The sequence below is a fragment of the Trichechus manatus genome, unplaced genomic scaffold, assembly GCF_000243295.1.
Source record: "Trichechus manatus latirostris isolate Lorelei unplaced genomic scaffold, TriManLat1.0 scaffold00004, whole genome shotgun sequence".
NCBI classification, from domain to species: Eukaryota; Metazoa; Chordata; class Mammalia; order Sirenia; family Trichechidae; genus Trichechus; species Trichechus manatus.
This window is the reverse complement of record NW_004443940.1, coordinates 8155972-8182940: the sequence shown is the minus strand read 5'-3', so window position 1 is coordinate 8182940 and position 26969 is coordinate 8155972. Positions and strand designations below refer to the sequence as shown.

The 26969-nt window shown below is 48.1% G+C and overlaps 1 protein-coding gene across 3 annotated transcripts in view; it reads right to left on the bottom strand.

The window, feature by feature from the left end:
* DCTN1 (dynactin subunit 1) overlaps positions 1–20083 on the bottom strand; it is a 31717-nt gene extending 11634 nt beyond the window's left edge. The window contains exons 1-4 of one of the 3 annotated variants that reach the window (XM_023732540.1): positions 20040–20083; positions 5385–5630; positions 5001–5079; positions 4766–4800 (exon numbers count right to left, since the gene is read on the bottom strand). In XM_023732540.1, the coding sequence (XP_023588308.1) occupies positions 4766–4800; positions 5001–5079; positions 5385–5612 (342 nt within the window). In that variant the 5' untranslated portion in view covers positions 5613–5630; positions 20040–20083. Of the gene's footprint in view, positions 1–4765; positions 4801–5000; positions 5080–5384; positions 6641–19287; positions 19843–20039 lie in introns of those variants that run through there. The other 2 variants (XM_023732537.1, XM_023732535.1) reach the window with 2 other exon arrangements.
* Positions 20084–26969: the final 6886 nt, after the last annotated feature.

Below are 26969 nucleotides of genomic sequence, written 5' to 3'. Positions count from 1 at the left end.
CACAACCCCTCTCATCTCTCTTCTGTACTCAAGCTACTGGCTCAGACAACCTCCTAAGTGTCTGAAGTCATTTTCCCAGGAGAAGCCTGTGACTGCCTCCAGTGCTCCCCCTCCCAAGAGAACCCAGGAGTCACGGTGACCAACTTTTACTAGCTCATACACATGCACACATGCATGCACATGCCTGAAATGTGCATGTACGCTCAGCAGGGGCTTGCACAGAGGCCTGTTTTTTCTCACCTTGGGCCGCCGAGTTGTGGTCTGGACAGGCAACAGGACCCAGAGAAGAGGTAGTCATGAAAAAAAGGATAATGGCAGAAAGATAGACAGCAAAAGGGACAGCAATGAGAGCAGAAGTATTAACAGAAATGGGGCTTCGGTTAGGCGTCCCTCACACCATTCCATCACCTTCTCCCTCCAGTGAGCCACCTTATTCCTACTCCAGGAACCCAGAACTCCTGTTCCCTTTGGCTCCCGCTCCCAGTTCTGCCCAACCCTTCCAGACCTCACCCCTTCAGACAACCTGGAAATCCCAGAAGTCCCTGTCTCCTAGGCTGAGCCACAGGAGACCAAAGGCAGCAGCTGGTGGAGGTCTCCAGAGACCAGTCCTTCTGAGAACAACCTCTCATACTCCAGCCCAGAGCCAGAGGCCCGCCCACATACCACTCCCAAGGACTTTCCCAGTTCACCACCTTCCCTTCAAGTGCTAGACTCGCCAGAAGAATCCCTAGAAACTCCAACACTAAGCCAGACAGGAGCCCAGAAGGGGGAGATCAGGCCCCGAGGGCAGAGCATGGCCGCTGTCCTTCCCCTCAGTTCCCCAGGACCACATCCCGCAGCAGTCTCCATCCCTAGGGCAGAGGGCTCAGGTGTCTGGACCATGAATATTGCATTAGCCAGAAGCCCAGAGCTCAGCAAAGTAACCCCACCCAGCTGCATGAAGGAGGTGGGGGTAGGCAGCAGCATAGAGAACCTACTGCTCTAAACCAAATCCAGAAACCCCTCAGGTCACCTCTAGTAGTGAACAGATGATTAACTCCAACTCCCAAATGGGCATTCTTGCTACCCAATGTCCCACTGCTCTGGCAAAAACAAGATTCAGCTTGGACTCTGTTTCCAAAAGACACCGAGCCCAAGGAGACCAACCCCCACCTCTCCTGCCCTAGGCTAAGCCTCGGAAGCTCTGGATCAGACCCACTCTAGGGTCTCCATCCCACTCTAGTAGAGTCCCACTGAACAAACACCAGGGTGGAGGTGGGGGAGGGACACTGGAGGAACAACCAAGAGTCATTCCAGCAAAGGTCGGGTAAGGCAGGCCTGGAAGGCACTGAGAGACCTGGGCCTGCCTCCCCAGGTTTCACCACAGGAAACTCTCCCTGAGCCACTTGGTGGCTGAGGCTGCCTGAAGCCCAAGCCTGTGAAGCCACTGGGTGCAGGCCCGGAACACAGACTCAGACAGCCATGGCCAAAAGGAGGCTGGCAGGGAGCAAATGCTTCTACCCAGGGCATGGGGCATGGTGGGTGACACATACCTCTCCTTGCCCCCCGCTCCTCCAGCCCTGCCCTCCTCCCCCAACCAGGTAGACAGATGAAGTCAATCAGCCCCCACCCCCACCCCAGCAGCCTGCTGCCACCATCGCCCTGGCAACCCGGCTGCAGGACCAGAGCAAGGAAGAGTACCTTTCGGGCTGTCGGTGCCTGTCTCATCATTGCAGAAAACCAAAGAAAGCAGGGAGAGGAAAGAGAAGGAAGGACAGAGGAGGATGGACGAACACACGGAGGAAGGACAGACGAAGGGAGGGAGGGAGGGAGGGAAAGAGATCGAACAGAGGGAAAGGCGGCGGAGACAGGAGATTAGTGCATCAAATCCCCACAATGCAGCCTCAGCTTCCCGGCACGGCGGCTTCCCGGCCTGCAAAGGACTGCGGCTCCGATGCAGAGGCCCCGCCGGTGCGTAGCGTGACAGCCAGTCTCCGGCAGGCACCGGAGAGGCGCCCGGCCCAGTTCGCCCGCTTAGGCTGATGGCAGCCTCAGTGGCCGCAGCACCAGCTCTACCTGACGTCATGCACCCACCCTCCTCTGCTCCGTGGGGGTGGAGCCACTGCTTAGCGGTCACCTAGCAACGGCCCTGGCTGTGCTGGCTCCTCCTCCTCCTCCTTACTGGACAAAGCCCTGCGCAGAGCCCGCCCTGCTCCTCCCTCGCAAGAATAGGTTCTGGCTCCCCACCCCCGCCCCAAGAGCTTGCTCCAGGCCACTGCGGCAGGGGCCATCCCAGATATGGCACCATATGGCCAGGGCATCACTGGGCAGGGACACAGGGCCTCACTGCTCCATCGCTCTCTCATACACTCCCCGCCACACAACTCCATCAACTCCACTTCTGTCTCATACACACTGACAATCCCCCTCCGGTCCCTCACCCACTTGGTCTCGTCAGACACACATACCCAGAGCACCCCTCCAGCAACCCGCATGAGGCCTGAGGAGCACACAGAGTTATGAAGAAACCCTTGGGAACATTCCATCTGGGCAGCAAACTAATGACAGTGTTCGCCTCCTCTCCCCCCACCTTCCCCTGATTATAGACAGGTTAAAGCCTGTCCCTAAAGGGCTTCCAGAAAGGACTAGGCACTTTGCAAAGACATCTGGGGGTCTCTTGGGCCCTCTCCTTCAAAGCATGTTCATTTGCTCCTGCAGTTCACTCCCTATTCCACATGGGCTCAGTGATAATGCTGTGAGAGAACCAGTGAAGAGGGAGATGGGGGGAGTGGGGGGCTTGACTGACACTTTCCATCCTGAGTAAAGAAGGTGCTGTATCCCAGCATGGGCAGCCTAGACTGGGCTTTGCCAGATTTCCCCCAGGCAGCTGCCAAAGCTCCAGGATTTGGGTATGGCTCAGAACCCAGCCAGGTCAGGTCAGGCTGCAGCCAGACTCCTCCACAGATAGCAGACTGCAGTTTTATGCTTGTCTCTATTCTGAGGACTGAGGTCTGATGGGAGTCCCAACCAGGAGACAATAATCAAGGAAAGAAGTTCCTATGACCCTAGAATGGGCACAGCATCCTTAAGGGTATTATTTTCCCTCTTACATCTCCATTTCTACCCAGAGCCAGGACCTCAAAGCAAGTACCAACATGTGGTCTCTTCCATGACAAGACTTCAGAGCGAGGACCCATCACCAGCCAGGAGTCCAAAAGACCCTTTCCTCTCCGCTCCTACTGCCCCAATCCAGTAGCTCTCCATGCAATGTCAGAAGGGGCTGAGACAGGCTGGCGACACAGAAATCACAGTATTGTACATACAGCGCAGTACATACAGGTCAGACAGGCCCATGCAGGTTAGAGACAGCTGGAGCAGAGGCCCAGGGCAGGGTCTGGTGTGAGGAAATGGTCATGACAGCGACTTAGAGTTTAAAAGTATGGGGGAGTGGGGGTGATACAGTTGAGTCCATTCTGATGACGGCTGGCGTAGGGCTGCAAACAGTGAGAAGTGGGCCTCAGGCACACCACCAGTCGTGGGGAGGACTGGTGGGGCAGAGTGGAGATGGGCATTCATGGCAGCGCCCAACCACAGGAAGACACACAAAGACTCTCAGGCTTTCCACCTTGGGACTGTTCTGCCTGTGCTGCTCCCTGACCTCCGCCTCCTTGCCCAACCACCTTACTTTGTACTTTCCCTACCGTCAATGTCCCCAATCTATCCTTCCACTGCCCCCCAAGCTTAGGCTAAGTGAGAACCCACTGTCCAATAAATACTCTATTTCAGAAAGCAGTAAAAGCTGCTATTTACAGACTCAAATATTGAGGTCTCTGACTAAGAGTCCTGGGGGATGGGAGACTGTCCCTACTGAGTGCTGCCCAGGCTTGGACACTGAGCCTCATGTCCCTGTACCCCTCAAAGGAACTCTGAAAGCCAAGGCCATTTCCTCTGGCCACCCCAACCCCAAGGTTACACGCACATGCATGCAGCAGCCCAAGGACATGCAGGACAGCTGGAGGGGGGGCTCATGGTCCCCACCCACCCAGACACAAACAGTAGACACACCACCTTCTTAGGCTTCATTCCCCGCTGCATGAGGAGTAGGAAAGGGCAGAGTTAGAGAACAGATGTCACACTGTGCTAGCTGGCCAGACCTCCTGGGTATAGGTGTTAAGACCAACGCGGGCACACGGAGGTAACCAGGGGAGCCTCGAGTAAGTGAGATGAGGGGTCCCTCAAGTGTCACCTTCCAGGATGTCCATACCCTGGCCCAGAGTAGCTGGAGAGCCTGGAGCCCCACCTCACACCGTGTGTGGAGCTGTAGAGGGAAGCTACGCAGGGCCCTCTGAGTACAGCCTAAAACAGGCAGCAGAGGGCCCGGCTCCCTGCCATTCACTTGTAAACAGGAGAGCTCCTTCCTCTTCTAGCTCCTACTCTGCCCCCAGCCCCAGGCCCTCTAGGTCTTTGCATCCTTGAGTACCAAAATGTGGGAAGCTGGCAATGCTACTGGGATGAGACTCATCCTTCCCATCACCTCGAGTTTCAGTCCCATCTGACCCTGTACTTCTGAACCCTAATAGCTTCTTCCTACTACCATCTTTACTCTAGCCCTAAAGCAGCAACTTATCTGGAAAAGCTTCCTTCTCAGTGGGATTGGAGAGACTGAAAAGATAACTCAGCTGACACTCACCTACTGCTTCTACCTAAATAGGTCTCCCTCTTCTCTTCCTCCTTCCCCTCCCTTTCCCTCTGTATCACTCCGCACTCACACCCTCAAACCACTCACCAGCTTGCTGGTCTTTGCAGCTGCATCAGTTCCCTCTGTAGAAAGAAAACAGAAACCAAGTGTGAGTTTGTATTAAAAGATGGGGTCAGAAAACATGATGGCAGGTTGGGGGCGATATAAAAAGGGAAGATGGTGGTCATGGAAAAATCTCAGGATCCACCGTGGTTCCATGTTATTTGGAGAAGGCCTGGGGACTCCTGCATGTGGGGAGGCAACTTCAGTGAGTGGTTGTTACCTCTTTTGAGGACCTTTGAGGCAGAAGAATCAGGTGTCTCTGGGGAAGTGGTATCTGCTCCATCTTCAAATACCTGGATCTGAGGTCACAGAACAGACTCAATACAGCCAGATCAAGAATGGCTGTAATATAGGCCCCTTCCCAATCCCCAAGCAATCCTGGAGTAGAGGGCAGCTTCCCTAAGGATGGATCTCCAATCTTCCCTACCTCCTCCTACCTTTCTGCCTCCCAACCAGAGGCTTAATGACCATGCCCAGGAAAAGGGGGTGCCAACACACCAGCTGCACATGCAGTAGAGCTCATGCACACAAATGCACACACACACACACACACACACGCACGCACGCACGCACGCACACACACACAGAAGCAGAGTGTGGGTACCTGGGACTGGCGCACAAAGATGCCATGCCCTTCATCACATGTGAAGTACTTCCTGCCTTGGACAGTTCCATCATTCTTGCCCTTTGCTTCATCCAGGATCACGCCTACCCATTTGCCAGTGGCGAAGAGTGTGGCTCCAACATAAGCCACAGTGCCTCGGTGGCCTTTTCCAATCACCTCCACACGGGAGCCCACTCGCAGAGGCCGGACACTTGCCTCTGCACTCATCCTGTTGCCGCTGGGCGTCTGAAGGGAAGGCATGTACAAGCAGACATAGTTACAGGCATCATGTCAAGAGTGTCATCCTAATGCCATCAGGAGTGTCCCAGCCAGGATCCTGGACTTTAAAAGGACCAGAAGTCACTCCCCTGAAACTCATTCTCAGAGTGAAGTGGGGGCCCCAAATTCCCCTTTGAAAAATGCCAGTGATGTGTTCTTCCAAGATTTCTCCAAACCACTCTGGAATCTGCCAAAAATCTTAATAAGAGTTTATATTTAAATTTTATAAAAAATCAGAATTCACTGATAGATCTGTGAATGTCACCACATGGCTGCTTTCTCAAGAGCACTGCCCCCAGTGAGGGGAATTAAGCTCAAGCACATAATTCAGTATAGACCAGGCTCCCCACAACCCAGTGTTCCAACTAAGGAGCCTGAGCTGGGAAGACAGACAATTCAGTGAGTGACCCTACAGAAACCTGTTTTCCTCCCCACTGTTGCCTGTCTTTCCTGTACTTTACACAGCTCTTTTAAGCCTCTCCCTTTCACAGCCACACAACTGTGCCTCCCTCCAGACCCTCAAGTCACCAGCACTCCTCCCTGACCTGACTCCCTCCACACACCACCATGGCACTGCTGGATGCCTCATCCGACCCCATTCAACCATTTAACTCCTTCTTCTCAGCTGTTCCATCAGCTCTCTGCCCTCAAGCTCTGGAGATCCTTCCCCCATGCTATGCGACTATAAGAGGTAAACAAAGGCCAGGTAAATCGGGTAACTCAGGTCTGTCCCATACTTTGTCCCCTATGCTCTGCCCAGTGGTCCAAATGGATGGCTCATGGATGGGCAAGCAAACAAGTAGACTAAGATACTGCCCTTGGGAATCGCTCAGCTTCTGACACCTCCGTGATGACAGGACACAACGTGAAATCAGGAACCAAATAGGCCCAGGGTTAAGAAGAAAATCACACCTAGACCATTTTTAGCAATAGCAGCTCCATGAACTACAGCCTTGCAGCAAAACAGATGAACGAAGCATGAAAACGTGACCCAGTGGTCCTAAAGACCCCACAGGGCTCCCTTCTGATGCCTCAACTTGGCTTCAGAAGGGAGCCCTGTCAGAGACAGGGAAGAGCCAGGACACCTTCCAGCCCTGTCATTCCTAACTCCCTTTCCCAAAGAGCTCATCCAGGGAGGTGAGGATACAGCTCCCAGGGGCTCCGAGACCCCAAATCACACATGGGACAGCAGGGTGGCTCTCACAGACAATAAAAAGAGCTGACAGTGATAGCAAGGCTAACCCCAGACTCAGAGACCCCCACCTCACAACTACAATAAGCCTCTCAAAACCAGGTAGACACAAACAGTGGGCACAAATTCAAGCTCGGCCAGAAGAGAGAGCGAGCAAGTGGCAAACAACAAAGAAGCTCTAAAGAAAGGCTGCACTGTAAGGCCATTCCAACCCACCAACCCATTCTAAGTCCCCAGGATTGCCCGGCCCCTATCAGCAACCCCCCGGCCTGAGGTCCAATTAGAGTCAAAGGCCGGGCCTACCCAGTCCCCATTTAGGGCCCAACTCTGTCCGGCCTAACCCCATCAGGGCTGCGAGAGCTCCTTAGAAACACAGGCTGTGAGTGCCCCAGCCTAGCTCCAGCCTGCCTCCCCAGCCCCCATGGCGATGATGTCCACAGGCACCCAGGCCCTCTCCAGTAGCCCTCCCAGGACCATCCCAGATCAGGGCCACTTACCCGGCTGTACACGTGCCTCTTGCTCTGGGCCATGTTGCTCACCTGGCTTCTACCCCCTCCCCCAGCTGGCCAGGGACAGAGAGAAAAGGCAGAAACCTAGGCAGGAGGGTCAGGGCTCCAGGCCGTCATGGACAGACACAGGAGCCGTCAGACCCAGCCCTCCCCAGTCCATGGGCCTCACGGGGTGGGCCACCGGGGTAGGGGTAGGGGCAGAGATGGGGGCTGAGGTGCAAGTCCCCTTTGCTGCCGGAGGATTCCTGAACCCAGAGACACCGAATCCTGCTTGCCAGCTGAGGAGTCTCACTCTGCGCTAGTGCTGCTCTAGACTTGTCAGGGAGCGTGCTAGCCTCTGGGTCCTAGTGCCCCCCTACTTCACCTGGGCCAGAAGAGAGGAGCGGGGACAGAGGGCTAGGCCCATACCACAGACCCTCAGCACTCACCCCTAGAGAACACTGTCCTAGGGCTGGGAGCATAGCCCTGACAGTACCTCCTAGTCTGCACCCCCTTACCATCACTTCTCCCCCACCCCCAGGGTGTGAGGCCTCGCAGGCCCACAGCATCAAGTGACACTTCAGAATGATCAGCTGCCTAGGGCCTCCACGCATCCAAAATAAGGGTCTCTTGCCCCTTTCTGGTGTTTTCTCTTTCCCTCCGCCTCTCTAAACTCTAGGCTCAAGTCCATTCGGTTAAGGTGTAGATTTTAATCTCACACTGGACCCGAGAAACCAGGTCCTGGCCGTAACCAGAAAAGGGAGGGGGAGTAATGGAGCCATTTCCAGCACATAGCAAAGCGAGTCCAGTACCCCAGACCCCCACGATGGCAAAGCTTGCCACAGTCACTCTTCCTCCATTCTGGCTGTTCTAAGGGGCCAGGCTCTGAACCCCAAGAGTACTGAGTTCAACTGGATGAATAAGGGCGGGGGCAAAAGCAGACGGCCCCATTTTCCCCCGCAGCACAAGGCCCAGTCCATCTCAGCACCTGCCCCTTGTACTCTTGGCCTTGCTTCCTAGTGTCTCAGACCCTAAGGCTCTCTTTAACAGAAACAGTGAGAAAGCTGTTTTTTTATATTTCTGTATTTCATAAATTTTTCTATAATAACCATGTGTTATTTTTGCAATTAAAAATTTTTAATATAAAAAGACTATGCATTCTAGTGAGCGGTCTCCAAAGAGATCTCCCCTTCATTCATTTACCCACCTATCGTTTATTAATTTATGTGTCAGGGGCTAGGAACCAACAGACCAGGGTCCCTGCCCTAAGTAGCCAGCTAGGTTGGCCTGGAGTCTGACCTATGGCCCCAGTGGGCGCAGTCTGGATCCAGATCCCCGGCTCAGGGATACCCGTCTTTTCTGCACGGGCTTCACTAGCAGAAGAGCGACTTCCCAGTCCACCCCATCTAAGGCAGGCCAGCTAGTCCAATACAGCCAACAGCCAGATATCTGGGCCCAAAACACCTCTCCACATGCTCAATCCTGGCCGGACCCCTAGGAAACTGTTTCTCTCTTCCTCTGCAAAATCTCCATGTTGCCCCCTCCCTTCCTTACTCACCATTACACAGGAGGGCAGGGTCATGATTCCAAACCTTCAGCCCCAGTCAGATGGGCAAGGCCCTTGTGGCATGGACCTCACATGTTCACAGCACTTTACAGTCTAGAGGGCACCTTAAAACACATCATCTGTAAGTGCATGGTTAAGGGTGTCGGCTCTAGACTCAGGCTGCTTATTATGTTCATTCTATGTTCATTCCTGGCTTCACCACTTGCTAGCTATATCAACTTGGTCTAGTTACAGAACATGTCTGTGCCTCAATTTCCTCAGCTATCAACTGGGAACAATCTAAGAACATATCTGAGAGAGTTGTTACATGGATTAACTGAAATAATCCATTTAAAACTTAGGAGAGTGCTTGGTATTTAGTAAGTGCTCAATAAAAGTTAGGTAGTAGCAACATTAAGTAGCCCTGGTGGCACAGTGGTTTAGCGCTCGGCTGCTAACCAAAGGCTGGTGGTTTGAACTCACCAGCTGCTTCGCAGGAGAAAGATGTGGCAGTCTGCTTCTATAAAGATCACAGCCTTGGAAACCCTATGGGGCATGTCTACTCTGTCCTATAAGGTCACTATGAGTTGAACTGACTTGACAGCAACTGGTTTGGAATAGCAACATTACCATCATCCTCATCATGTTTGGACATCACAATCACCCACTGAGAGAGGCAGGCCAGGGATGATGCTGACAAAGAAACTGAGGCTGACAGAACTGAGCGACTTCCCTGAAGTTACACAGAAGGTAAGGAGGGGAGCCAAAACTGGAAGCAAAGCCTAAATTGCAGTCCTGTGTGCTTTTTACTCTCCCTCACTGTTACCACATGCACCACTAAGCTTCCAAGGCCATGCTCTGCCTCTAGACCACACCATCTTCAAAGATTCAAACGATCTCAGGACTGAGAACTGTCTCACAGCTCACTGACTATAGACAACAGGTAGATATACTCACAGGTATATACAGTCTTGGAGGTTGTTTCCTCTCCTATAAAATGGAAATAATATTTGCCGTCTCTACATTAGTGTTCTGAAGCTCAGATTAGATAAAGCACATAGAAGTACGTTGTAAAAAGTACAGAAGCTGCAGAAGTGCAATGAATAATTGTCTGACATGTTATTGTTGTTGTTAGGTGACGTCAAGTCATACATAGCAACTCTATGTATGACAGAACAAAACACTGCCTGGTCCTGCACCATCCTCACAACCGTTGCTATGTTTAAGCCCATTGTTGCAGCCACTGTGTCAATCCATCTCATCAAGAGTCTTTCTCTTTTTCACTGACCTTCTACCTTACCAAGCACGATGTCCTTCTCCAGGGACTGGTCTCTCCTGATAACATGTCCAAAGTATGTGAGACGAAGTCTCACCATGCTTGCTTCCAAGTGGCACTCTGGCTATACTTCTACCAAGTCAGATTTGTTTGTTCTTCTGGCAGTCCCTGGTATAGTCAATACTCTTCACCAACGCCATAATTCAAAGGCATCAAGATGTATGAAAGCCTTAAAATATCTAGACAATAAATAAGAAGTTATACACAGGAAAAGGGTTAAGCTAGAAAGACAATGACTACCTGACTGTGCTCTGAATTACGGGTTGTTTTTTGGATATGTGGAGAGCAAAGGCCCATGAAACACTTAAGTTGTGAACACTACATGAATAAAGACAGAAATAACTTTGCTTGACTAGGGAACATTGAAGGAACTTAGTTTGGCTGAACTGAAGAATTCTAGATGAGTTCTTCTACCAAACTATAAGCCTCTGAAGCCGGAGCCCATGACTTCTCCTCTTTATGATCCCATGGCACTTAGCTCATGGAGTCAAATATTTATTGAATAAATAAACACATTAATCTTGAGATGTACGAGAAGGCAAGTATGGATAGGCAGGAACTTTAACATCAGGCAGAGGCAGATGGACCTGTCCAGTAACAGGAAGCCAGTCTAGCTCCTGAGCAAGAGACCAGCATAATGAAAGCTATTTCAGGAAGATCAAACTGGTGGCATGTGCAGCACGGAATGGAGGCAGGAGCAACTTGGCCAAGGTAGGACTGACAGCATGAAGGCTGCTGCAACAGGCCAGGGGTGAGGAGGGTCTGAACCAGGGCCCTGAGAGACAGAGAGTCAGCAGAGGAAAGGGGCCTCTTCAGAAACAGTACAAAAAAAAAGCTCTGAGAAGGCCTTGTGATAAGTCAGACATAGGGGAAAGAGGCAGCGTGCCCATAGGTAGGCTCATGGGCTCCAGAGACAGGCAGATCTGGATACAGGTGTTGGTTCTCCCATCTCCTCACTTGTATAACCCTGGGCAAGATATTTAACTTTCTGAGCCCCAGTTACCTCACCTGCAAAAAGGGGGCATAACACCTACCTCATAGGGATGTTGTGAGGATTAAATAAGGTTTAAGTAAAGCATTTAGCACAGAGCCTGGCACAGAGTATGCGCTCATCAAATGGTAGGTATCACCTTCACCATTATTGAGAGGGTACACCAATGATGACTTTACATACAGTAGGAACTCAAATGTTTCCTGGATAAATGAATGGGTGAATAAGTAAACAAATGAATAAATAAATGACTACACTCAGAGTTTTCAAGCCTGGGTAATGGGAGAATGATGTTTGAAAACATTAACAGATTTGGAGAAAAAACGGAAAGGGAAACTGACGCTGTTAGGAGAGAGAAAAGAAGTCCTGTTTTTAGGGCCATCTCTGGGGCAAATTTAACTGTGTACACTAATACATATAATTCACAACCTCTGTCATGGATTGAATTCTGTCCCCCAAAAAATGTGTGTATCAATTTGGCTGGGCCATGATTCCCAGTATTGTGTGGTTGTCCTCTATTTTGTGATTGTAATTTTATGTTAGAGGATTAGGGTGGGATTGTAACACCCCTACAAATGTCACATCCCTGATTTAATGTAAAGGGAGTTTCTCTGGGGTGTGGCCTGCACCACCTTTTATCTTACAAGAGATAAAAGGAAAGGGAAGCAAGCAGAGAGGGGGGACCTCATACCACCAAGAAAGGAGCACCAGGAGCACAGCGCATCCTTTTTGGACCCAGGGTCCCTACACAGAGAAGCTCCTGGTCTGAGGGAAGACTGATGAGAAGGCCGACAGAGAGAGAAAGCCTTCCCCTGGAGCTGATGCCCTGAATTTGGACTTCTAGCCTACTTTACTGTGAGGAAATAAACTTCTCTTCCTTAAAACCATCCACTTGTGGTATTTCTGTTATAGCAGCACTAGATGACTAAGACAACCTCCTTCCAAAATGAAACTGTGGCACAGAAAACACAGATTCCATTGCCTCCATTTTACAAGTGATGGCACTGAGTCTCAGAAGCTAAATGACTTGCCCCAGAAAATGGCAGGGGCACATCTGACTAATGTACAGGTGGGTATTCCTTCCACAGCAAGCCTGGGCCCCAGCCCATGTCACATCAGACAATCCTGAGTTACCTGTTCCCTCAGTCAGGGAGGAGACAGACACTCCTTTAATGATATTTTAATGACACAAATTTTAATGGGATTAAATACTGCCAAAATGTCTAGAAAAATGGGAATGGGGGAGTGGAGAATCTGTGTCTACTAAACAGGTTACCAATGGTCTTGGAGAAAATTTCAGACAATGACAAGGAAATGAATAGATTGTTGGGAACTAAGGAGGAACTGAGAAGGAAAAGCCCCTTTGGCACCCAGCCAGCACCTTTTCCACCTTGCTTTGTCTGGCACACAAGCTTCCTTTGATCCCTAGACCTTCCCTAGTCTCACCTCACTGAACCTTGATCCTGGGGTAGCCCAACTGTCTGCTTTTCCTGATCCCTCTCCTAGAGTGGCTGGTTTGGAACCCAGGCAGGCTTACAGCTGGGTCTACATGCTTGAATTAAACAGCATTAGGTATTGGGTAAAGGAGCCCTGGTGGCACAACAATTAAGCACTAAACTGCTAACTGAAAGGTTGACAGTTCAAACCCACCCAGCAGCTCTGGGAGAAAAGACCTGTCGATCTGCTCCCAGAAAGATTACAGCCTAGGAAACCCTATGGGGCAGTCCAACTCTGTCACATGGGATTGCGGAGTCGAAATCAACTCAACTGCACCTAACAACAGCCATTCGGAATAGGGTAGTTTGGCTGCAAACAGATAAAAAGAAACACAAACACAATTTTAATTAGAGGTTATGGCAAGATCTAGATTTTTCTTAAGACTAAGGCAAAGTTGCACATCTCTGAAAACACTAGTAGGGAAGGGATAAGTATGGACTTTAAGCCCTCAGGAGTCAGGAAAGGAGACAGTCTGCTTACTGAGTGGAGAATAGGAACTGGGAGTTTGGAAGGCTACCCAATTGGAACGCTTCCTACGGGTTCCAGATACCGACAGGAACCCAGACAGAAGACACATCTGAGCCCTTTGTTCCTAGGTCCTACTCCTGTATCTGCCTTACAAATCCCACACAGATGGGACCTAGACCCTAAATGGATATCTTTCACCTCTCCAGCATCTCATTATTCCCAAAAATGTCTGCAGCCCACTCCCAGTCTGAACACAATCTAAGGCTCTCTTTAACAGAAACAATGAGATGGTTTACTACCCCCTCCCAAAGCACACCCCTGAAAACACCTGACTTCCAGGCCCACAAAGGGCCCAGACCTCCAAGAGCCAGGAAGGGAAGATGCACAGTATGTCTCCCATACTCTCCATGCAGGCACTTTTGCAGGGAGGCAATGAGCAGGCAGCCCTGTGCTCAAGAACTGCACCCCTCCCAGTGTCAGCAGGAGTCCCACTTAATAGCCTGCACAAGTTCAGCTGGTTCCTACCCTTGAATATACCAGCAAGCCCTGGCACTAGGACCCTGTAGACAAGGAACCCCGAGCCTGCGCTCTAAAGAGAGAGATGCACCATTTCACAACTTCAGCAAAAGCCAAAGCAGCCAACAAAGCCACAGCCACCTTGGCTCTGCTGGGCTCTGCCTTTTGGGCAGCTCACAAGCCACTTCCCAGCAGCACCGCATTCTGTCTTTTCTCTTCTTAAACCCACGTCATCATCTGATCATAATGGCAATCAATCTCCTCAAGCCACCACGCAAAGGCGTATCCATGGCAACCTCCAGAGGAAGGACACAGAGATGACGCTCCAGTGGCTGCAGCAGGAAAAGGTAAGTCCGTTTCCCTTCCATCCACGCCATCCCATCACCCTCCCCTTTCACTAAAATCAGGTGTGTACCATACCTGCAAATTCTACCTATCACACCAATTGGGAAAACACAAAAGATGAGTGTTAATAACAATTATGATTATGTTATGTAAGGTCTGCCTAGTCTCATAATTGAGTAGCAGAAAAAAACTCTCTCTTTTCCTGGGTGGTGGGGATGGGAACAAGGTCTCTCATTATTTACTGTCTCAGGTGACACAGTCTCAGCCTGCAGAACCTGACAAATCACTAGTAGTCAGTTGTCTTCCTAGTTAGGGTGCTGGGAGATCACTTTAGGATTTCAGAGGTCCCCTAGTAGTTGCAAAAAGCTGGCAGCAACACTGACCCCACTGCCCTGCCCACCCATGCCATTATCAGGTCCAACGACTGGCATGGTGAGACTCCCTTCTTAGCAGCCCTAGAATCCAGTCCTTTAAGGACATTGGGAGTTGGGATTAAATTTCTGCCTTCTCTGATGCCCCTGGGGGAGGAATGGCATTTCTGCAGAGGTAAGGGATTCATTACACACAAGTACTACTAAGCCTAAGTAATCCTGCATGCCTCAGTTTCTTCTTCTGTAAAATAGGGGCAATAACCCTACTTTCTAACAGCGTTGTTGTAAAAATCATGTGGAAAAAAACACTTAGAACAGTGCCTAGTATGAAGTGCTCAATCTATGTTAGCCATTATTATGAAGAGGAAGGAGAAGCCTACATGCAGGATTTCACTTCAGATGGGTACTCCACACTCTCGGAGCTTCTCTTTCCCCTTCCTCAGGATAGCTGTTCCAAATTCCCTCGACCACTTTCACATCCCTGTTCCTGCCCATGCTCATGCTCACACCCCCACCTCTCAGCAGATAACCTCGTAGAAAAAGAAAACTGAGCCTATTAGGTAAGAACTCCTTTGTAACTTTAGATGTATCTGCATCTGTCACTGCCTCTTTCTTCCTACTTCAAAGGAGATGGTGTCCCCTTCTTCTTGGGGCCAATTGCCCACCCTCCTCTGAGGACCTGATTTAGCAATCACCTTTTCCTTGTGCCTTCAATTGTACCCTCTCTACTGTCTCTCACACGTCATCCAATGACCATGTTCAAGACTCTTCTGTCCTAGTCCCTGCTACCTTCTCCCCAAGCTGCTCCAAAGCGAGTACACCGTCCCTGTCTTCACTTGCTCACTTCCTAGCTGCTCCTCAATGCATTACATTCTGGCTCCTGTTCCTACCACTCCACTGAAGCGGCTTGCACTAAAAAAGTAATAGTGCCCTAGTGACCACAATCTCCGAGCTGCCCAGTCTCAAGTAGCATTTTCCAAGCTCATCCTACTTGATCCCCCTGCTGATTCTCCTCCTGGAATTTTCTCCTCTCCTAGTTTCCTGGATAACATTCTCCCTTTCCTTGCTCACAAATCCTTCTCATCTCTGTCACCTGCAGTCTTCTGTAAGCATGGCTAGGAGAGCTTATCTATTCCGACGGCTTTAACTACCACCTATACCCATTGCCCCTAGGAAGACTCCCTTCTCACCCTCAGTCCTACATTTCCATTTATCTGCCATGTGCCACAGACACCTCAAGTTCAACATGACCCAAAACAAACTTGGTATCGTCCCCCTGAAAAATGTCCCTCTTTTCAATTGGCACCACCATCCACCCAAAATAGAAAACTGAGTCATCTCCAACAACTCCCTCTCTCTCTTGTTTTCACCAACCAATTAGTCATTAAGTCAGGTTAATTCTATCTCTAAAACCTCTCTTAGATTCATCTCCTCCTCTCCATCCCACTGACATAAACTTTAGTTCAGCCTTAACCCACTCCGAGGCTATTACAAGAGTCTCCGGATGTCCTTCTTCAGACTACTTACACAGTTAGTATCCCAAAACCCAGTCATGTCACCTCCCTACTTAAAATTGAATCTTCTAGCACAGCAGTAAAGGCCATTTAAAACCTGGCCTCATTACCAATCCAGCCTCACCAATCACCTCTCCCTTGAACCCAAAGTTCTGTTATATTCCGGCCACTTGGCTCTATTTACCTTACCCCTTATGCCTCAGCAAATGCTGCAAACATCACCAAGACCATTCTCCCTCCCCATCCTTCAAGGTTCAGCTCAATTACCACCTCTTTCCTGAAGATTCCCGATTTTTCTACAGAGAGCTAGTCATTCCCACCTCTGCCCTCACACAGCACTTTGTACGTATCTCCATTACAATATCATGTTTTATTTAAAATACTGTCTCCTTTAACCCACAATGAATTCCTCCAGGGCAGAAAGTTTTTAATCCATCTCAGTATCCTAAACACTTAACACCGTGCTTTGCACAGAGAAGGCACGCAATGCTGAATAAAAGCCTGTGCCAACCTCAGGCTCTAGGGGTGTAAATGGGCTGACAGTTTCCCAGAAAGTAGCTCCACCCTTAAAGACCACCACCACTGGAGAAATTCATGGCCAATCTCAGCCCCAGCAGATGTGGCTCTTTCCTCTCACGACGGGCCTGAGAAAGTCGGCCTAGTCTCATAATTAATTTGGTAGTGACACTAAATCTCAATCCTTTATGCTTTCAGAGTAAAAGGACCACAGAGAGACCTCTAAACTCTAGGTGAAGTGCAGCTCTTTTGGGGAAACTGCTTTAGTAAGGCTTTTGGGGTGGCGAGGGCCCAGTGTCTGCTGCAGTGAGGCCCTTAGGAGGTATGAAGGAGCTTGGGGAGGCCAGGCTAGTCACCTGGTATGGGACAATTGTACCAGCCTGAACTTCAAAACAGCAATCATACAAAGCCAAATTCAGAGTCTCCAGGATGGCAAGGGGTCCCTAGGTAGTGCCAATGGTTTGCACTTGACTGCTGACATGATGGTTAGTGATTCGAACCTACTCAGCAGTACCGCAGAAGATAAGTTCTTTTCCATTAAGATTACAGCCAAGAAAACCCTATGGAGCAGTTCTGTAACACATGGAGTCCCGCGAATCAGAATCGATTCGACAGCAACTAAAAACAACGGGATGGCAAGGACGCTAAGATAGATTTGAATCAATCTCTTAGCACTTTCCTCCTCAGAGGCACAGAGGACCCACTTCTCATATTCCTCGGCATGGGACAGATAGCCCACATCCCCACAGCACCACCCAGTAGCTGGGGACAGGACAGGCAACCGAGGAATCCTCTACTATAATCCCTCCCAACTCATAACTCCAGGCAGTTACTAGATAATAGAGCTGGCAGAGTAAAACCCAGACTGACAGTTGTCAATGGTATTATGATTCTTCCAACTACTCTGACTCCTCCCTAACAACTTCTCCTCTGTACCCTCATATACAGTCAGGCCCATCTTATCAATTCTTCCTTAGAATTGCCTTCTTCATCCTTCCTTTCTCCTCCAATATGACTGTTATCACTGTGGTCTGCCATTTAATAGCTTTGAGAAAGTTAAGCAAACCATTTACCCTCTTTGATTCATCATCTGTAGAACAGGGTAACAGCTGTTCTGCCTACCTCACCGGGTTATTAAATCAAATGAGATCATGCCTGTGAAACATTCTGTAATCTGTTATACATACATATATATGTTCTTATTGTTAGGTGCTGTAGAGTCAATTTCAACTCATAGAGACCATGTCACAGAGTAGAAAAGCCCCATAGAGTTTTCTAAGCTGTAATCTTTACAGGAGCAGAACGGCATTATTATCATCAACCTAAGTCATCTATAACTGACATTTAGAGCATATCAGGCTCTTCCTTCCCCACTTCCAACCATATTATATATCAGAGGAAGACAAATATATAGCCTATCCGTCCTAATCACCTACCCAAAATCTTTCACTGACATACCATTTCTTACAAAATAAGTGCCCAACTCCTGGAATTAGCATAATGCCTAGCATATAGTGAGCATTTAACTGTGTGCTGTCCAACAAGTCCCTCCACATTGTGATACCAAGCTTATCTTTTACTCCTCTACTACAGGACACCTTTACCTCAGCTACTTTAATCAAACACTCCTGGCTCTGACATATGCAGTCTCACCTCTGTACCACTGTCAGCTGCTCAGGGTACCTTCCCTAGTCATGCAAGCCCCATCCATCCTTCAAGTCCAGCTAAAACCCCACTACTCTCTGCAGAACAAGGACTAAATTCAAAAGGGAGGGATTTGAAACAACATCATGGTAGAATTAAGGGCAGTTCAGTTTGGAGAAAACTTGGTAGGAATAGCTGTCTTCTAACACTTTAAGAGGCAACTTTTTAAAGAGGGATTACACTTTTTTTCTGTGTGATTCTAATAACCTATGACCAACAGGATGGAAGCTGCAGGGAGATGTATTTCAGCAACATGAAGAACTTCCTTACTGAGCTCTCCCAAGATGAATCGGGTTGCCTTATAGGAGCCCTAGTGGCATAGTGGGTAAGAGCTTGGCTGCTAACCAACAGGTTAGCAGTTTGAATCCACTAGCAGCTCCTTGGAAACCCTATGGGGCAGTTCTACCCTGTCCTATAGGGTCACTATGAGTTGGAATCGACTCAACGCCAACCGGTGTATACATATTAAGTTCTCCATTACTTGAAATGTTCAAGCCCAAATTAGCCATTTGGCAAGGATATTGTAAATGGAATTCAACTATCATAAGGATGGCTGAACTAGAATCACAGCATCTTAGACCTGAAAGGAACCTTAGCGATCTTCTAGCCCAGTCTCCTATTTTATAGGCCGGGACAGGCGAAGTGCCTTGCCCAAGGCAACGCAGTTTGTTCTGGAGAGCAGGATGAAGATCATGGTCTCTAACTCTCAATCCAGAGATCCACATCCTTGCTATTCAAAGTGTGGTCCAAGGACCAGCAGCATTAGCAACACCTGGGTGCTTGTTAGAACTGCAGACCCTATCAGAATCTACATTTTAACAAGATCCTCAGAGATACGCACCTTTGGAGTTCAAAAGGCACTGGTCTACACTGCCACTTCCAAACTTTGAGTTTCTAATTCTGGAAATTCATTTCCCAAACTGTTCCAGATGTTAAACAGAAGCACTGTGGTACAGGAAAAACAGTGCTTCCCAGTCAAATGTGGAAAACTCTTCATACCATAGACCCAGTTGGAGATTCACAATAAATATCATTAGCATATTGACAGCTCTGAAATGTTCTGCAGTAAGGAAAACTTTAACCACGAATTTTCCAAACATAACTGGCACACAAAATGCCTTTAAAAACAAATAGCATTACCTCTTTTAACATCCTATGGCTCAGGCTTTGGCAGTACACCAGGTGAAGAATGGCAATCTTTATCTACCTCATAGCTGACTCTTGGTGCCTTAGGGGGGCAGACTAGTAAGTGGTCAATACGGGCTTGCCGCTTGCCCTCCGCCTCACTGCAATAAATGAGGTTGAGTTTCCAAACCACTGACTCTTTACAAACAGCAGAATCCCTCATCTGTGTGAATTAGCTGTGGTTCTTCTGCCTAAAGAAAAGATGCGCAAGATGACTTCTGAAGGGTCATCCTGCCAGCTAAGACGGATCCCAGGGGTGGGAGACATAGACAAACCAAACCCATATGCAGGCTCCCATTACTGAATTTTTTTTTCCATATCTGACACGAAGTTTTCAACCATGTTCCACAGGAACCCTGTGGCTCCATGAGCTCAGGGATGCCTCAGACACTCCCAGGAAAGGAGGGGACTCTTGCAGCCCCAGAGGAACTCGGAGGCGCAGTCACTCTGACCCCAGGAGAACAGTGAAGAGCTCAGGTAGGTCGGACGGGCCTGGGGTGAAACACTCGGGCGGAGTCCCCAGACCTGGGCGGGCGCCCTCCCCCGCCGCGGCCCACCCCTGCCGGCCCATGCCCCGCAGACGGGACTCCGTGGGATGCCCCAGGCCAGTGCCGAGCCCCCTCTCCCTCCCCCACCCCCCGCCCAGGACCGCACGAATACACAGGGAGTGGCGGAGGAGGCGGTTGGCACGGTCGCCGCCTCCATACCTGTCCTGTCAGGGGCTCCGCGTGCCTGGCTCCTACCCCGCGGGTGACCGACGCCCAGGACTCTGCGGCCCCACCCCGCCAGCCCCGCCCGCTTGGGCTGCCCGACGCGCCGCCCGACCCCTCCAGGTTCACCCCGGAGCCTTTCACGTCGGAGGTCCAGAGGAGCTCCGAGTCCGGGGAACACGATCGTCTTCCCTGCAGTCCAGCCCGGGCTGAGAACTGCGCGCCGAGCGCGGCCGAAGAGACAAGGATCAGGCACAAACTTGGACACCTGGGGCGGAAACTGCGCACGCGCACTATGCCTGGGAAGTCGATTAGAACCATAGGAGAGGCGCGTCGCGGCGAGCGCTCTCTGCCGGCGGAGAGGAAAGAGTGCAGAAGGGTTGGAGGACTCCTTTGCTCCCTGCAGCAGGTACATGGGTCCCCCAGAGGGTCGCTAAGCTTTTGAGTACTAAACAGTAATTAAAGCAATAGTAATAAACCATATCTCGCCAGTTAGTTTCGAGAAAACTAAATTTTGCTGCTACTCAGTGTTATCTATCAGGTGGGGAAACAGGAATTCTCTTGCCCCATTCATGGGATTGTAAAACAACGCAAATTTACATAGTGGCATTTCGCTTTTTTTTTTTCTCATTTAAAAAAAAAAAAAAAACATTAAAAAGTGCAAATTCCTTGATCCAGTCCGCCCACTTCTAATAATGCAGCCTCAGGAAATAATCGAACGACTATGCAAAGATACTTGTACAAGATTGTTGGGAGAGCCAGAGGAGTTTCTTAGACATGAATTTGAATTCTTTTGCCATTTACAAGCTGTGGGAGATCTTGGGATGGTTACTTAATCTCTCTGTGCCTCTGTTTCCTTATTTGTAAAATGAGAATGTTAATGTCTATTTCATTAAGTTTTAGAAGGATTAAGCAAAATAATCCATGTTAAGAGTCTGAAATTTACCTATCGTTGTATTAGGTTTACGACAGTTAATCTCAGATTAAAAACAACCTGAAAAATCCATAGAATTGGGGGGAGGGTCAGTGGTTGACGGGATGAATTGGGCAGCATCTCCAACCACTGCCCCCTCCCTTCTTTAAATTTCACATAAATATTTCTAGTTATTACTCTGAATCGGTAATGCATTTACATGGTTCAAAAATCAAAATATAAAAAGTATGCACTGAGAAACCTCCCTTCTACCCCTGGTCCCATCTATCCTTTCCCTCTTGCCCACTAGAGATAACCCTTGTTTTTTAATGTGAATACAAGCAAATATGAATCTATAGACTTACTTCACCCCGTTTCTTTTGAAAAAGGTAGTATATACACTTAGACCTTGCTTTTGTTAGCTTAACAATATATCCTGGAGATGCTTCCAAATCGGCAAAAAGATCTTTCTCATTCGTTTTAGTTTTTCAGCTGCATAGTACTCTATTGGAGCCCTGGTGATGCAGTGGTTAAGAGCTACAGCTGCTAACCAAAAGGACAGCAGTTCCGCATCCACCAGGCACTCCTTGGAAACCCTAGGGGGCAATTCTTCTCTATCCTATAGGGTCGCTGTGACTCAGAATCGACTCGATGGCAAAGGGTTTGGGTCTTTTTTGTGTGTGTTTGGTTAGTATTCTATTGCATGGATACACAAAATTTGTTAACCAGCCTCTTCTCACTGAATACTTTGTTTTCAGTCTTTTACTATTGCAAGCAATGCTACAAGGAACCAGCTTGTACATATAACATTCCATACGTGAGCAGGTGTATCTGTAGGATGCATCTGGGTCAAATAGTAAATGCATCTGTAATTTTAGTAGAAATAGCTTCCATCCTGATACAAAACTAAATTTAAAGGTTTTTGAAGGCACTGCAAGCACATATTTTTTAAACATAAGCATCCCACTCACCCTAAGATCTGTACCCAAAGCCAACTCCTGATGCTGGTTTTTTGAGTGCTGTTCCAGAGTCAGTCTCTGAAATTTTAAGCATTTTTAATGCAAACAGCAGCTTCTTATACACACTCTTCTGAACGTTGCTTTATTTCCCCACTGGACAATATATCTTGGAGATTGTTCATATTAGTACATATTGATCTGCCTTGAAATTATATATATATGTAACAGCGTGTATATATAGTGAATATATATATATATATAATTTTATGCATATAATTTCATTATATATATATGTATATATAATCTGAGCTGGAACCATTCTTCTGGGTGGCTTTAATAATCTTTAACAGATGTGCAGAGTTTTTGTTTTGTTTATTATTGTAGTTTAAGTGTAAGTTTACATTTCAAGTTAGTCTCTTATACAAAAATTTATACATACATTGTTATGTGACCCTAATTGCTCTCCCTCTACTGTAACAGCACACTTCTCCTTTCTACCCCTGATTTCCCATGTCCATTCAACCAGCCCCTAACCCTCTCTGCCTTCTCAACTCACCTCCAGACAGAAGCTGCCCATTTAGACTCATGTATTTACTTAACTAAGAAGCACACTCTTCACAAGTATCATTTTATGTCTTATAGTCCAGTCTAATCTTTGTCTGAAGCGTTGGCTTCGTGAATTGTTTCAGTTTGGGGCTAACAGAGAGTCCAGGGGCCATGTCTCCTGGGGTCCCTCCAGTCACAGTCAGACCATTAAGTCTGGTCATTTTACTAGAATTTGAGTTTTACACCCCACTTTTCTCCGGCTCCGTCAGGGACTCTCTGTTGTGTTCCCTGTCAGGGCGGTCATTGGTAGTAGCCAGGCACCATGTATTTCTTCTGGTCTCAGGCTGATGCAGTCTCTGGTTTATGTGGCCCTTTCTGTCTCTTGGGCTAATACTTTCCTTGTGTCTTTGGTGTTCTTCATTTTCCTTTACTCCAGGTGGTTGGGACCAATTGATGCATGTTAGATGGCTGCTTGCAAGCTTTTAAGACCCCAGATGCCACTCACCAAAGTAGGCTGCAAACATTTTCTTAATAAATTTTCTTACGCCAATTGACCTAGATGTCCCCTGAAAGCATGGTCCCCAGACCCCACCCCTGCTACTCTGTCCCTCGAAGTGTTTGATTGTATTCAGGAAAGTTCTTAGTTTTGGTTTAGTCCAGTTGTGCTGACTTCCCCTGTAGTGTGTGCTGTCCTTCCCTTCACCTAAGATAATTCTTGTCTATTATCTAGTTAGTGAATAACCCTCATCCTCCCTCCCCAGATGTGCAGAGTTTTTGTTTGTTTGCTTTGTTTTGTATTAATTTTATTGTGCTTTAGGTGAAAGTTTACAGCACAAATTAGTTTCTCATTCAAAAATTTATACATAAATTGTTTTGTGACATTGGTTGCAATCCCCACAGTGTGTCAGCACTCTCCCCCTTTCCCACCCCGGGTTCCCCGTGTCCATTCGTCTAGATTTCCTATCCCTGCCTGCCTTCTCCCCTTTGCTTTTGGGCAGGTGCTACCCATTTGGCCTCGTATACGTGACTGAACTAAGCAGCATGTTCCTCACGTGTTATTGTTTGTTTTATAGGCCTGTCTAATCTTTGACTGAAAGGTGGACTTTGGGAGTGGCTTCAGGTCTTAGTTAGCAGGGTGTCCTGGGTGTGCAGAATTTTTGATGTGAAGCTGCCAGGCCTTGGGTGGGATGGGGGGATTCAGAAAGACCCAAATGCCTCTCAGTGCTATGAGAGGGGATCTCAAACTGAGTCTGAAGAGTAGGACATGCTAGTAGGAGAAATACTGTTGGACACTGTATTAGGCTGAATGGTCTTCAAGGAAAATTAATATTGTCTTTGTCCTGTGTGTTTCTTCATAGATGCTGTTGTAAGGGATCCAGCCGGCCAGTAGGACCCCAAAGGGCCCCAAGTCCTCTCATTTGCGAGACTAGAGTTCATCTTCCCAGCCCGTAATGTTGAACTGAGAAGAACATCTGTGCTCATCTGGGTGGAATCCTAGGTGTTACAGGACATGGAAAGGAAAAAAGGGGAGAAACTACCCCCCAGGAAAGCAGTGCTGTTTTTCAGAGGGAGGAGGTGGGTTTTCAGGCTGAGAGACTTGGAGAGGGGATTGGAACCTGGGTTTAAAGGGCCATATGTAGTAGAGGAAGCCCTGGTGGCACAGTGGTTAAGAGCCCAGCTGCTAATCAGAAAGTCAGCAGTTCGAATCCACCAGCTGCCCCTTGGAAACCCTAGGGGGCAGTTCTACTCTGTCCTATAGTCAGAACCGACTCAATGGCAACGAGTTGGGTCTTTCTGGTATGTAGTGGAGAGAAGATAATACCTGGGGTTGACAGAAAAGAAAGTTGGAATGGAGAACTACCTTTCACTCTCACGCACACACGTAAAGCCAAGAGTCAAAGAGTAACACCCTCAGAGAGTAAATGAAAAAAAAAAAAGACCTGCAGAGGGAAATACTAAGAATAAAAGCCTATCTCCCCTTTGGTTCTGGATGAACTGGGAAAAAAGAAAATTCCTCTCTGATAATTCAAAATGATAAACATATACTTACACAACTTTGAGGCCTGAAAAATTCCTAGCCAAAAATTTAATTTAAAGTGGTCTCAAGTTGGTAGAGTACTCCCCGGAACCTGGTCAAATTAAATGTAAATATTTTCTGAAGGAATGCACTTTAATCCCAGGCCTCAAATAATTCTTATAGCTATAATTCCAAGAACCATGAGTTTATAATCAAAAGTCCACTAAACACACAGGAAACAAGTCACCATCAACTACTCTATTCAGGCCTGCAAAGATTGCAGATATTGGAATTTTCAGTTATCATATATAAAATGAATATTTAACATGTTTCTAAAAACTTAAAGGGGAAGTTAAAATAATAAGGAAGGAACAAGAGGACTATCAAAATTGATTCGGTAGATGTGCAAAACAACTCTCTCAGGCTGGGTTGTCTAGAGAAGCAAAACCAGTAAAGCATATAAATATATATAGAGGGAGATTTATATCAAGAAAATGGCTCATGTGGTTGTAGAGACTGGAATGTCCCAAGTCCATGGGTCAGGCTGGAGGCTTCTCCTGATTCATGTAGCTGCAGGGGCTGTCAAAACCAAGATTGGCAGGTCAAAGAGCAGGGCTGTTGCTCATAGGCTGCAAAGATCGATGAATCCCAAGATTGGCAGGCAAGACCACAGGTAAGCTACTAGCTCAAGTCCCAAGAACTAGAAGTCAGACTAACAGAAGCCAGCTACAGGATCCAGAGGAGCAACAGCCATGAGCCTTGCCAGAATGTCCACTTATATTCGATGTAGGCCACACAGCCAAGGAAACACCCTTTCAACTGACTGGCTACTCACAGCAGATCCCATCATAGGGGTGATCATAACATCATATGACTGCCAAACCACTGAGAATCATGGCCCAGCCAAGTTGACACACAATCTTAACCATCACAGTCCACCCCTTGTCAACCTGGCACCTATACGTATCTCCTTAAACCGTACATAGTCTCTGAATAAAGACAATTATAAAGTCATACTTGCATCTAACATGATACAATGAACACCATACAACCGAAAATGCACTAGCCCTGTTTACGTCTTATATTTTATAAGGGAATAAAACAAAAATATTTGATGCATACAAAGCAGAAATACTCATAACAATTACAGTCCTCATTTCTGCAACTGGTCACGTGGTTGTAACTGGTATTTAGAACTACTTTCTTTCACCACCCATTCCGTATTCCCTTTGCCCTCAGCAAGCACCTCAGCTGGTCATGGCTCTTTGCCTAGTGGGGTGACCCAAACCTTCATTCCTGAAGGGTCTGGGCCATTAGTAGTCATGTTGGAATTGAGTTACTGTAGTTTTCCATTGACTTTAATCACAGGGCATGGTAATACTAAGAGATGCCCCAAAGGATCTCCTGCATTCCAGACATACTCTTCTTTACCTCCATTATGTAGTATCAATCCAATTTCCTCTTGGTAATCAGGATCAATCACACTAGCCAGTATGGTAACTCCCTTCTTTGCCTGTTAATCCAGAGGCATAAAGAGCCCAAAGTGGCCAAGTAGCAATTTTAGCTTCCAGTTAAATGGAATCAGTGATGTGTCTCCAGGTGGGAGCATTCCTCCCTTTGCAACTAAGACCTCCAAACCTGCATAGCATAAGGTCTTGCGGACAGGAAACAAAAATATTGTGAGTGGTCACTAGGATTAATAGTGAGTGGTGCCACTCTCATTTCCACCCCTTGATTCCTGGACCCATGAATCCTGGCTATGGGAGAAACAGTACCACATATTGGACGCTGGTTTAGAGCATATACAGCCTCCTGGAGAACATTGCCCCAACACTGCAAGGTATTGCCACCTAGCTGGCGCCATAATTGTGTCTTTAGAATGCCATTCTATCGTTCTATAAAGCCGGCTGCTTCAGGATGATGGGGAACATGGTAAGACCAGTGAATTCCATGGTGATGGGCCCATTGCCTCACTTCATTTGCTGTGAAGTGAGTCCCCTGACCCAAGGAAATGGCTGTGTGGGATACCATGACGGTGGATAAGGCATTCTGTAAGTCCACAGATGGTAGTTTTGGCAGAAGCATTGCGCGCAGGGAAGGCAAACCCATATCCAGAGTAAGTGTCTATTCCAGTAAGAACAAAACGCTGTACTTTCTATGATGGAAGTGGTCCAATGTAATCAACTTGGCGCCAGGTTGCTGGCTGATCATTTCGAGGGATGGGGCCATATCAGGCCCTCAGTGTTGGTCTCTGCTGCTGGTAGATTGGGCACTCAGCTGTGGCTGTAGCCAAGTTGGGCTTGGTGAGTCGAAGTCCATGTTGCTGAGCCCATGCATAACCTCCATCCTTGCCACCATGGCCACTTTCTTCAGGAGACCATTGAGCAATGATGGGATTCCTATCCACTTGACTGTTAAAAGCCTCCTCTGCCTCAAATCACCCTTTGGTGAGCATTCACATAAGACACAAATATCTTCACTTCTTTGACCCA